Raw genomic sequence first — 14270 nt, 5'->3', positions numbered from 1 at the left:
GAATTAGTTAGTAAAAAGAAAGATATGAAGCGATTTTAATCTCTTAGTTTAAAGTGATACAAAGAATGTATGCACAGACACCATTGTGATCGATTCTGAGACATATCACCAAGAGTCTCTAACCATGGGTTACGACAGTCACACGGACCCCAACCAAGTAGTCTGCATCTACCAACATGGCTCAGAATAGAACTTCCTTCCAACCATCCCCTACACCGGTTAGCATTGCACGTCGTGGTAATCGGTGTTGCTACCTTGACGTGGTGGTCGGACTTGCCTATCGTGATGAAGCAACCGAGCTATACTGGCTGGAACAATCGTTCCTTAAGGTCCTACCATGTCAGACAGGTCGGTTGAAGAGCGGTAAGAATAAAAGCAACAAACTCAAGGTCCGAAGGCGAAGTTGTACTGCTGAATGTACAGAGGTGTGATGGCAGTAAGGTGTTTCCTTCAGACAACCAGCATGACAGCGATGCTGCCTTCCCAAAAGGAGGTGTGAGGTTAGAAAAGGTCGACCCTAAAAATGCACACGCCACCTTATCCCACGGATATCCATCTCCAGCTGTAAGGTCTGAACAAGTACGGAGCTAACACAGAAATTACCCACAAAAATGTCGTGTGTGACCGACCTCAAGCAGTTGTCCCTTGAGCATTGCAGTCACGCTCTCAGGTCACTGAGACCACCTCTAATCCAATTTCGTTTTCAAGTACCTCTAGAAGAATCGTTCGACGTTGTGGGTAACCGGGAAGTGATAACCGCCCTCATACCTCTAACAGCACTCAAGACCACTATATATATACGACATTAAGAGGAGGAAAAGCGAATGTCCGGAGCTGAATCTAGGTTGGTGTATACAAAAGATCTACTTAGATGAATTGCAAAAATTTGATTCTGAACAAGTCTTGCACATAGGGTTGAGGATCCTGAAGAAAAAATTAGCATATGAACCTATTCTTAATCATTGGTTACTACGAGAATACATCTCCTATTGTTACTCTACTGCCTTCTAGGTTATATCTCTAGATCTAAAGCTCTGAGAGTGGTTTCATATGAAAACCACATACTTCTGTTTGGGGATCCTAGTCCTTATACAAATTCTATGTCTCAAATATATAATCATGTTGTCCATTTGTATCTATGTTTATATGTTCAAATTAATCAATATTCCCTCTGATAGACTGAACAATCAATACTTAATTCAACTATCACTCATATTACAAAAATAGTTTACAGTTCATTTTCTGAAACTAATTAAAATGGTTACATAACATAATACAAATCAATTCTGGCAATTGTTTTCTCTATACACATTATGTAATACAAAATCATTAAAATTAAAATTTCACATTTCTACATTTTATCAATGAAGATAGATTAAGAACAGGTATTAAATCTCCAGTATAGGGTTGTGAAGATTATAAAGATCATGAATTGATTGGTGTTAAATCATCAACAAAAACTTGAAAGCACTGGATGGCCGTTTTATCCTATTGTGGAACTCCTCAGCAGTGCGCATCCACGACCTCGCTCGCGGGATTCGAACCCAAGGCCTTCAGTCTCGCAGTCTCGTTCAATTGGTTTAGGTTAGACATCAACACCGTTGGATGCCAACTCAGTGGTCTAGAGGTTGAGCCTTTGCGCGCGAGACTGATAAGTCCTAGGTTCGAATGTCGCGAAGTGGGATCGTGGATACGCACTACTGAGGAGTCCTATAATAGGACGAAACGGTTTACCAGTGCTTTCAGGTTTTCGATGATATTCTAAGATCAATATTAGGTGAACTACTTAAATATTATAAGTAGTTATTTCACATCCTTGATAATAAACTAAAATCAGGAAACAATTAAATTTTACAGAAACCATTTCTCTTTTTTCTTCTTCTTTTGATTAAATGAGATTAACTCAGCTAATATAGTTTAACTTACATTCTTTTCAATGTAATTTACTGACTTAATTAGTCACATAGAAAAGTGATACACCTTATGAGAGTGTATTCAATTTTGATGTCGGAAGACAATTAATAATATTTATGTGGACGGTGAAGGAGGGGGGGCAGGTGGAAATAGATAGAATCTTTGATTGTTAAAACAAAATAAGATTTTGTTGAGTTTCAATGAAATATATTAGTTAACATAATTTTAGCATAATGGCGGAAAATAAAATGAAGATCATCATAAAGCGGCCTGTTTGAATAACTGGGTTACCTGTTCCTACCATCTAGATATTTCAAAAAGTTATCGGTTTTCTTGTTTGTTTGTCTTAACGCATCACTATTAGTCTATTAGTCTCATAATCTATTCAGATGTGTTTGTGAAATGTTTACGACAATTCATTGTACAACTTACAATAGAGCCCAATCAGAGATATCGTAGTTGCTGTCAATATGCATCAAAAAGAATGTACATTATTCAAATGTCGATTCCTGAACTGCTAACATCTAACTGGCAGCCACTCAATATTTATCGTAAGGATCAATCACGAAATAAGACAAAAGGAAACTTGTTGAAATACTTTATGTTGAGAATTCTATATTGTACCAAGAATATAATATTGAATAAAGGCACTAATAATAATAATAATAATAGTAATAATAATAATAATACTTTTAACATAATGGCGGAAAATGAAATAAAGAACACAATCATAAGTATTAGTATGTTTTGTTAAAACTAGATTCGGAAGTTTTGGTCTTTAGCTAAAATAACATTGATTTGATGGATGCGCACTGCTGAGGAGTCCTATACTAGGATGAAATAGCCATCCAGTGCTTCCAGGCTTTCCATGATGGTCTTATGAATTCAATTATTAAATTACTACAATCTCCAGAAAACCTCTTTCTGATAATAAAAATTACTTGACAAGAAAACTGTAAGTGTGAAAGGTCAAGAGTCTTAAGCTTAAAAATAGTAATTCTTCATTGGTTTTAACAAGGCATAAAAACCTAAAAATTTCAGATAGGAATTTCTTAGCTTATGATTAAATGCTTATGTATATAATTGATCGTAGTTCAGTAGTTTTGAAGAAATTTTGTTGCCCTGGCTTGTTGACCGTTGTAGACTCAGTTACCAATATGGTCGGTAATATATACGACAACAGAAGCTCAACACTTCCTGGATTCAATAGTTGTACAATTGATGTCAAACAGCTAATACAAACCAATTATATGCATCTATCAAACACATGAATTGATTTAGGTTCAATAACCAGTGACGAGCTGAAAGCATTGAACGAGCATTTTTTTTCCCAATATGGGACTCCTTAAGAGTGTGTATACACTAACCCGCAACCGCAAATCAAATCCTGGACCTCCCACGTAAACACTTAACCTCTAGATCACTGAGTAAGGAACCGATGTCTATTTAAAAAGAACTACTTATTTCGTGAAAAAACAAGATATTGTATTAAAAATACATAATTATGATTGTTAGAAGTTACCTTAGATAATTTATTTCTTCTATTTGTTTCCCTCTTTTTGTCTTGATTAGTTGTTTTCATTTCATAATCTGTATTCTCATTTGGTTTGTTTCTATCAGATTTTAAAAATGTCGTACCATATTCCTCTTCATTAGAATCCATTGGTTTTTTTTGTCAGATAATAATGATACTACTAAAAAATAAATGAGAAATGACATTATCATAACCATTTCGGCATCAAACATCATCTAATGTGAAAATCATTTAAGTCAATCAGTCAGTCAGTGAGTCAGCTACAACGTAGGACCTGGCACACAAATACATCGGTCCAAGTTGCCATTACCTAATTAACACAACAAGATCAACACCAAATTCATACTACTACTACTACTTACTCCTGTTACTCCTCGTGGAGGAGCATAGGCCGCCCACCAGCACTCACCATCCACCAAATCCATGGGAGTAGTTAATTCAGTGGTATTAATATATAATAGAAAGATTGCATATGAAGATATAGTACAGGAAGAAAGAATTAGTTCGTAGAATGAAAGATATGAAGCAGTTTTAATCTCATAGTATAAGGGAAGACAGAGAGTGCATACACTGACACCATTCTGATCGATTCTCAAACATGTCACACATAGTCTCCAACAATTGATTACAAGAGTCAGACGTACTCCAATCAAGTAGTCCGCATTGACTGACATAGCTCAGATCAGAAGTTAGTAACTTCAAACACCGATGCCAGGTTTTGGCTGGCTTGACATTCCCTAACTTCCTTCCAACCGTCTCCAACACTAATCATCATTTAGCGTCGTGGTAATCAGTATTCAGGCATACGTAACACGTGATCCAACCATCTCATTTGATGAAGATTCACAACTTCATCAACTGATTTATGAATAACAAAAATGAATATTCATTCTTTGTTTGTTGTTTTTGAATCTTTACTTGTGTATATTTGTGGATTAACATAAATGACACAGCTATTCATTTGCCAACATACAACATTGATTAATTATTTACTTACTGGGTAGGTAGTTTTGTCATTTGTAATCGATTCATTAGTGATTTAAGCATTTGTTGTCTAGACGAAGAGCTTATTCGTCACAGCAGTTAAATGATTTAGTTTATAACCCATCAGAAGAAAACCAACATATTCTTTCAATTGATGTATATATTTACACAGGGATCTGTGTCGACTATAAACTTTTCACAATCTGAACCACAAAATGATCTTAGCTACCACCATAAATATGTAATTTAAAATGGTTAAAATTAAAATTCTGCATCAATAAAGATCAAGTATTTTTGCATGAGACCAAAGATCCTAACTTCGACTTCACGATGGGGGACTGTGTTTTCGATTGCTGAATAGTCCCATACTATGATGAAATGGCCACCTAGTACTTCCAGGTTTTCAAATGATGGTAATTCGAATTGAGCATTGGGTAGATTGTTATGAATAATATAAAATAACATATTTGCATATATTCCAATGAGTAGAAAAATTAGATTTTCTGATGTTTCGTGACTCGGTAAAGTCACTTCTTCAGAGAATACATAGACAAGTTAAATTAACCCAAGTTTAAATAGTACAAAGGAACAAAGCAAGAGTACTTGTTGCGATCAATATATGAACAAGTCAATGTCATGTCATTCCAGTAAAGGTGATTCATTTATACATTCACAATTGCATAATTGTAATTTCCAAAACAAAAAATTAGTATCAGAAGAGGTTTTGTGGATATTATAGTAATTTATAATAGTTGAGGTCATGAGTCAATTAAAGCCAGATCACTATAGTGAGACTCCTCAACAATGCGCATCTGCGATCCCTCCCAGCAATATTCGAACCCAAAACCTATCAGTTTCGTATGCGAACGTTTAACCACTAGACCACTGCCCTGGATTTTAACGGTTTTAATGTCTAACTTCAATTAATCCACGAAATCGAACAACATATCCAACATTATCTTTGGTGAGTTAATAATCTCACAATAGACACCACTGAACTCCACTGATCACTGCTTCTCACAAGAATTCATCATTAACTATTCATTTTCATGATGAAGTTGAATGCACTAAATTGCATTACATTTTATATCTCCATACAGTGAAAGAAAAAAAGAATCTTAAGCAATTTCGTTGTTATTACTAGACTTAGAAAGGAACAGAAAAAAGTATCGTTATCTTGTTTGAAAGAAGGGAAAAAACCACTGAAACGATAATGCTAAATGTTTCATTTACTTTCTTTCCTTTTTTTTCATTATACAATGTTAATGTTCATTTAGTTGCTTTCTCTCTCTCTCTCTCTTATTACATTTATTGTTATGTTAATGATACAAGTTACGTAACAAAAATATTTTGAAGAGAAAACTAATCATGTGAACTGTACAACTAGTAAATGGGGTGGAGCACTAAGTATTGTATGTGTGTGTGAGAGGGAGAGAATGTGAGAGAGGGAGGGAGGGAGGGAGGTAGAAACGAAAGTCATTTTGTTCACTAATCAGTTTTTTCTTTCATTGAAAATAATTGAATAAATTTCAACTTAACAATAATTCGAAAACATTACTTAGAATAGATGGATTGTTGTTAACAGACAAATCTAAGACGTAGGTTTTGTCTGATCTTGTTTTATTTGTTAGCTAGATATATCTTCATTTCAGTGTTGATATTCATGAAAAGAATCGAATTCAATACTTTTTTTGCTTCAAACACCGCTTGGATTATCCATTGAATTATTGAATACCAATAGCTAATAACTTGTTCAGTGGATATGATTTTCATGTAATCGACATTATTATGTAGGTACCACCCCATAGATAGAACAAAATGTACGCCCTTGACTCCACAGTTAATTACAATTCATCTATTCTAAATAACTAGTGGCGTAACCACTACACTGAGTCAATCAACACAGGGTGTACCTAAATCAAAAAGGCCAATCAAGGTTCTACCAATAACAGTAACAACAGGATACCTCAAACACTAATTATCAATATAGGGTTGTGAAGATCATTAAGTTTTTGATTGAGATAATGAACCAATTAAAGTTAGACCACCGTTGAAAACCTGAAAGCACTGGACGGCTGTTTTATCCTAGTATGGGGCTCCTCAACAGTGTGAATCCACGATCCCGCCTCGCGAGATCCGAACCCAGGACCTATCAGTCTTGCGCACGAACGCCCAACCACTAGACCACTGAGCCTGCTGGGATCCCACGGTGTTAATGTCTAACCTCAACCAATTCATGAAAATGCGTGACCATTCTCCATTTTACTGAGGTAGATTCCTGTCTCTAACTGACACGGATTAGCTCTACTGGTCATGGCTTCTCACTAGAATTCCGAGAATTCCCTCACGAAGCTAGTCACTAGCAAAATGTGGAACATTGTGTCTTGTGATTCCTTCATTCAGAAATGATGATTGATAGTGTTGATTATCAGTACTTCTCGTCAAACTATAAATTTGAAACAGCATGTCTAATGAATAAATAGATAACTTATTTCCATTGCAAGCTGTGAAATGAATCTAAACAAGCAATATTGTCTTTGAAATAGTACAAAACTTAATAAACCAGAAGTATTACATGGGTTAAATTATTCTCTTCTAGAAGTTTAATAGAGTAATATTTATATCAGTTCTACAACTTAACAGTTCGTCATTGAAAAGCAATTTCTTAATTGTTTAGTCGTACATTTGTAGTAATCAAAAACTAGATTACATTCCGTTGGTTTTAGACAAATTCAAAGACTTAATCTTAATATCACATTGAAACTAACTGACGAATGCTTGGATATATTCCACAAAAATTTCTGTCTATAAATGGTTTTATATATTTCATATATTTGTGGTCTAGTTAGTTAAGCGCCTGGCGCAGGACTGATAGGTCCTGGGTTTGGATCTCGCGGGGTGCAAACCGTGGATGCGCACTGCTGAAAAATTCCATACTAGAACGAAACGGCCGTCTAGTGCTTCCAGGTTTTCCATGGTGGTCTAGCTTCAATTGACTCATGATTTCAATCAGTGATATTTCCAAACAGTCAAGTCAATATCAATTCAAGTAAACCTAATCTCATCTAAAAAAAATAAATGTTTCTATAAGACAACTAAAATCTTAGTTATGAATGTTTGAACAGCATATTAACTAATTTCAATGATTAAGATCATAAGTTAATTGAAGCTAGACCACCATAGAAAACCACCTAGTGATTAATCAATTGTAAATATTGTAGTGTTTATACAAAATCAATAAATTGATAAGTAGATAATACTGAATGATTCAAATCGAACACCATAAGATAAATATTTAAATTGATCTACACATTAAGGCATCACTTAGTGATACAATCCCAAGAGTTACCAGTGAAATGTTTAAATGAAGGGGGACATACTGTAAAACACAAAAAAAAGAATTAAAAAAGACCTTGTCATACAACAACAAATAATAGGTTGTGGCAATTTTTGAATTTCACTCAAATCATGAACCGACTGACGTTAAACCACTATTCAGAACCTGGAAGCACTGGATGGCCGTTTAATCCCATTCTTGGGAACTTCTCAGAAGTAGTAGTGGTCTAACTTAGGTCGATTCATGATTTCAATAAAGAAGCTAGTAGCTGAACACTAGCTTAAGCAGAAACATTGAATTCTTACACTATGTTTTAAAGGAAACATGATAATGATGATAAGCTTTAAAACTTTTGATTATAGTTCTCGATTGAGTCTGTGTGTACAGACTTCTGAGAATTCTCTTATCAAAACATTACAATTCTTCACTATTCTCTGTTGTTTGTTAATAATCCAGTAGATAATGATCTGTGATAGAAATCAATTACAATCTAACATAATTGTTTTTTATCAGTTTAGTGGTTGTGGAAATTAAGCTTTTGATTGAAATCATGAACCGACTGATGTTAGAACACCATTGAAAACCTGGAAGCACAACAAGATTTGTTTATCTAAATATTGATAATCAAAAAGCATTGGACAGATATATTATCATTGTATGAAACTTTTCAACAGAACACACATTCAAAACCCTAACAGACATCGAATTTAAAAATCTCAAAATCCTTCTTGCATTATTCATCAGATTACTAATCGGACAAAACGATCATCGAAAGTTTTCTGGTTTCCAACGGTTCTTGATATAAAACTATAAAATCAATAATCCCCTCAAATACTTAATTCAATTAGATAAAATTTCAAAAAAATATATCAGTCATTCAGCTACAACTTAGGACCAGGCACATATATACATCGGTACATATTGCCACATCTCATTACAGCAACATGATCAACACCAAATTCATAGAAGTAGTTCATTCAAATGTGGCAACACATAAAAGAAATGATTATAATCTCATAGTATAAGGGAAGACAGAGAGTGCATACACTGACACCATTCTGATCGATTCTCAAACATGTCACACGCAGTCTCCAACAATTGGTTACAAGAGTCAGACGTACTCCAATCAAGTAGTCTGCATTGACTGACATAGCTCAGATCAGAAGTTAGTAACTTAAAACACTGATGACACGTTTTGGCTGGTTTGGCCGTTCCTAACTTTCATCCAACCGTCTCCAACACTAATCATCATTTAGCGTCGTGGTAATCAGTGTTCAGGCATAAGTAACACGTGATCTAACCATATGATTTGATGAAGAATCACAACCTCATCAACTGATTTACCATCATTCCCTAATACTCTACGTCTAAGCTCACTATTACTTACCCGGTGATCCCAGCAGATCCTGGCATTATTTCCAAGCCATCTTTAGTCAAATATCAGTAGCTTACGATTGTCTTCTACGAAGAATAAATGTCACTTTCTATTACACATTAAGTGATGCAAATTAACTGTATAAGTTCATTATATAATGAAGGCATTTATACTGAGCATAAAGTACAAGAATGAAAATGATGTTTGGACAACCGTTTCTTCATGTAGAAAACTGATTTTGTTAAACATTTGATTTTGAGCATCTAGTATGCCAGTTCATCGTTTAGTGAAGTTAGATTTCGGCCATTAATAGGACCTTGAACGCTAGTTTTGCCGTATTTACAACTGATCAACTAAATAGATCTGTATAGTGATACCTAACTCTTTGAACGACACTATGTGGTTTTCTAATTTAAGTGAGTTTGTATAACTACTAACTTTTTTTAACGAAAATAAAGTTATCACAAGGGGGGTTTGTGCAGATTTTAGTAAGTTTTCAGTTGAATTCATGAGTCAATTGAAGCTACACCACCATGGAAAACATGGAAGCATGAACACGAGATAGTATTAGTAGGATAGTAACTGACTGAAGACAACGGTGGACGGTGGTGCGATTTCGTAGATTAGTTGAAGTTAGGCATTAACACCGTTGGATGCCGGTTGATTTGTGTAGAGGTTAAGCTTTAACTTGCGAGACTGATAGGTCTTGAATTCGAATATCACTGGGCGGGATCATGGATGCGCATTGCTGAGGAGTTCTACAACAGGACGAAACGGTTGCCAATTAGTGCTTCCAGGTTTTCCATGATAGTCTAGCTTCAATTGCCTCGTGATCTCAACTATTAAACATTACTATAATTATCCACAAGATACCCCTTTTCGATATTAATACAATTTAACTAGTTAAACAAAATAAATGTTACCTTTTTTGTTCTTCTACTAATTCCAATAAATTTTTTTTGTGTTTCACTGAGAAGAAATTTTGTAACTATTCAGAAAGATTTCAGTATTTTGTTTGTTATTTATGACTTTTATAAATTTAATAAATTTGTTATTGTAATTCAATGAAATATAACTGGTGGAACAAGTCAGTTTGATAGTGAGATAGACACCTATCAATGATAAAGAATGAAAGTTGTATTATGTCATAAATTAACTTAAATTAACAGTGTGAACTACTGAACTCCAGAGCAGTATTCTATTCTTCCTATTCAAATTGTTTGGTTACTATGATTAGGTTAAAAATATTTCAATGGTTGAGATCATGAGTCAATTAAAGCTAGACCACTATGGAAAACCTGGAAGCACTGAATGACTGTTTCGTTTAGCATTAAGTGACTCATGATCTCAACTATGGAAGAGAGAGGTTTTTGTACATCTAAGCTAATCTAACTATTATCATTATCCATAATGTTTTATAATAGATACATTTTCACATATTCCACTGACATACCATCTTCTACTAATAGTTTTGGTGAACGATATTGATGTATTCAATCTATCTCAGTCAGTCAGTCAGTAACAACGTAGAACTTCGTACGTACGTACATCAGTTCGAGTGTCCACACCAAATGAGCACAGAGATGCAGTTGTCAATTCAAATCCCGTAGTGCTAAAGGTAGTAAAAGTATAAGCAGTAATCGGAAACATTAGGGTTTGAAGATGTTATTCAAGGAGTATAATCCAGTGAAAGAAGTTTCCAAAGAGAAAAAAAGGGACATGAAGAATTCAGAAGATTAGAATTTGGGAGAACACAGAGAGTGGATGCATCTGAGCCATTGCAAACGATTTTGAGTCATGTCATTCAGGGTCTCTAACCATCGGTTGCTATCATCTCACGTATCACAACCAGGTAGTCTACACCTAACAACATGGGTCAGTCCACTTGTCAGTGACTTTATGGTCTAGCCGCCTCTACCTTTCTTCCAACCTACTCCTACACCATAAAACATCACACATCGGGGCAGTCGGTGGTTGGGTATACGTAACACGTGTCTCAGCCATCTCAACTGATGAAGTTTCACCACTTCATCAATTGATTTGCCATTCTTACCTAACACCCGTTTCCTAACAACCATATTACTTACTCAGAAGTCCCAGGATATACGAGCAATGCTTCGAAGACACCTATGATCGAATACTAGTAACCCAGGAATATCCTCTACTCTTACCGGCCATGTTTCACTGCCAATAAAATAGGACGAAACGAACTGCTGCTTCACACTTATGTTGAATTTTCTTTAAGATTATTATTCTTCATGTTCTTCATCGTGTTTATTATCAGTATTAAATATCTTAAGGGTATAAATTACACAAATAATCGATATACTTTTAGAGAAAAATGGCAAGACTATAATTTATGAATAAACCAATCAGATTTAAGAGAACAGTTCTTAGATTTTGGCGCGAAATTCACTCACACATTTGGCATTTTAGCTGATGTCAGTTCGTGATAAAAAAAAACTATAAATCCAATTTCTAATCTTAACCATCAACTATAAATCATGAAACTTATTGTTCAAACTGTTTTATAACCCTCATTTAGCCCTAGTAAGCAACTAAGTAGATCCTCTCAAAGTGATTTCGGTGTCACTTAAATGTTGTTCATAAATTATAGTCTAATCAGAAAAACTAAGGACAAATTTTTGGAAGGAAAAAAATTAGTATAATAAACAGTAGTCAATAAAACGTTATTGTTTCTAAGTAAGATTTTAATAAAAATATTTGGACAATCTATTTCCAAAATGGTTAAAATTGATGACATTCAAAAATATACATAATTCAACAAAGTAAATATTCACGAGTCAGTCCAAGTTAGACCACAACTAAAAACCTGTAAAATATTGGACGATCATTTTGTCTTAATATAGGATACTTCAACAGTGTGTATCCACGATCCTACATGTGGAATTTCAAGTCAGGACCTTTGATTTCGTTCACGAATGCTTAACTTGTATACCACTGAAACATCATCCAAAGGTGTTAATATCTAAATTCAACTAATTCATTGTCTTACCCAACGCTTATATCCATTGTTTGAATAAATTCTAGAAAACCAGAGAATATGAAATATGGTTAACTATCTAGTGTGTTGTAACTTTGAGCAGCTTTTTTTCAGTTCATATCAACTCCTATATAATGTAATAGCTGAATTTATGAATCAATCAAAACTAGACCACTATGAAAAATCTGGAATCACGGAACGGCCGTTTCGTCCTATTGTGAGACTCTTCAGCAGTGCATATAATTGAGTTAATTCAATCGTTATCGATTGGAAAATCACTAAAAAAACCCACAAGATTTTAATCAACTGTTTCAATCTTATTACTTTTAGGGTTACAATGATTGTGTTAATGGTATGTCTTTACCTAATCAATCATTGAAAACAGGAAACAATGTGTAGATATTTTATTTTTGTTTAAGATAATTTAGTAAAGATTAAAGCTAAATTTAACAATGTAAAGAATGTTCTTTATGTAACTATTAAATAGACTTAATTAAAGAGTTTGATTATTCTCAATTTAAGTAGTATATTTAATAAGTGACTTGAATTGTTTATGATTCATATTAAAGTAACAGCTTTATTATTCAGGGGGGGGGTATTGCAACATAATTCAAAACATTTTTTTATTTTGTTTGTATCTTCCTTTTTATCGGATTATTTGATCCGATATTTATGCATGTTATTTTTGACTACTTGATAGGTTGGATCAATTTGGATATGTTTATTGATTATTGATTGATTTTAGGGGCAAGCTTCTAAAAACAAAAATCCCTAATGTTTTGAATAATTCCACTATCTAAGATTTTAACATTTTTTCTACATATACGTGACTTCGCAGATGATCTGGCCCGCCTATCGCAATCGTAACAACAAATGCAGGAGAAAACGACCAGTGTGGCAGCAGCCTTAGCAGCAGTAAGTCTCAATATACACAGAGGGAAAAGCAAGATTCCCCAATACAACACAGCATGCAACAATCCAATCACATTTGACCGAGAAGCTTTAGAAGATGTAAAAACCTTTACCAATCTGGGCAGCATCACTGATGATGCAAATGTGAAGGCGTGGATTAGCAAAACAAGAGCAGCATATCTACAACTGAAGAATATATGGAACTCAAAACAACTGTCTGTCAACCAACACAAAAGTCAGAATTTTGAAAACAAATGTCAAGACAGTTCTACTGTATGTGGTGAAAACCTGAAGAACTACGAAAGTCATCATCCAGAAGATACAGGTGTTTATCAACAGTTGTCTACGCAAAATAATTCGGATCCATTGGCCGGACACTATCAGCAACAACCAACTGTGGGAAAGAACAAACTAGATCCCAGTGGAGGAAGAAATTAGGAAGAAGCGCTGGAAGTGGATAGGACATACATTGAGGAAAACACGGAACTGCGTCATAAGACAAGCCCTCACATGGAATCCTCAATGGCAAAGGAAAAGAGGAAGACCGAAGAACACATTACACCGAGAAATGGAGATAGACATGAGAAAAATGAACAAGAATTGGATGGAACTAGAAAAGAAGGCCCAGGACAGAGTGGGTTGGAGAATGTTGGTCGACGGCCTATGCTCCATTAGGAGTAACAGGCATATGTAAGTAAGTAAGTAGTTATACGTGTGTCAATACTTTTTCATATGCATTGACATAAACGAAGATATATCATGCTGTTTGATCACCAATTGATATTCATTCAAGCGAAAATAAAGGCATTATCCACGTTCTCCGATGTAGTGTTCTTCATAGATGGAACATTTTTTTATGGAGGATGTCCAGTTTTTCTTTTATTGTCATTCTGTTCCTTTGGTTTGTATAAGATTGAATGAAGTGATTTTAGTGGTTTACGTCTTACACCTATTCGAAACGGCTTGAATATTTCTGTTATGATTTTTGATCTGTCCCTTATATATGACAGGATGATCCATTTGTCAGTTTGCCTATTTTTGTTTTAGTTTTTGCTGATGAGTTAGATAGATATTTCTCTGATGAAGCTGTGTGGACAGTCGTTCTTCGTTTTTTCTCACTATAAATGTGTTTGTTTGTAACTGATTTTGTGAATTCTTGAGCTGTTGCTTCTGTAGTCAAGAACTTGATCTAGGTTGGTTGCCTTTCGAT

At 34.6% G+C, this 14270-nt stretch overlaps 1 protein-coding gene across 1 annotated transcript in view; it reads right to left on the bottom strand.

Moving 5' to 3' along the window:
- SLC1A2 (Excitatory amino acid transporter 2) overlaps positions 1–14270 on the bottom strand; it is a 93978-nt gene that overhangs the window by 65365 nt on the left and 14343 nt on the right. Inside the window, exon 2 of the mRNA XM_051216718.1 lies at positions 3437–10756. Coding sequence (XP_051065314.1) covers positions 3437–3577 — 141 coding nt within the window. The 5' untranslated portion in view covers positions 3578–10756. The remainder of the gene's footprint in view (positions 1–3436; positions 10757–14270) is intronic.

The sequence above is a fragment of the Schistosoma haematobium genome, chromosome 6 (assembly GCF_000699445.3).
Source record: "Schistosoma haematobium chromosome 6, whole genome shotgun sequence".
Classification (NCBI taxonomy): Eukaryota; Metazoa; Platyhelminthes; class Trematoda; order Strigeidida; family Schistosomatidae; genus Schistosoma; species Schistosoma haematobium.
Note: the sequence above shows the minus strand (reverse complement) of the source record. Positions and strands in the feature narration are given on the sequence as shown.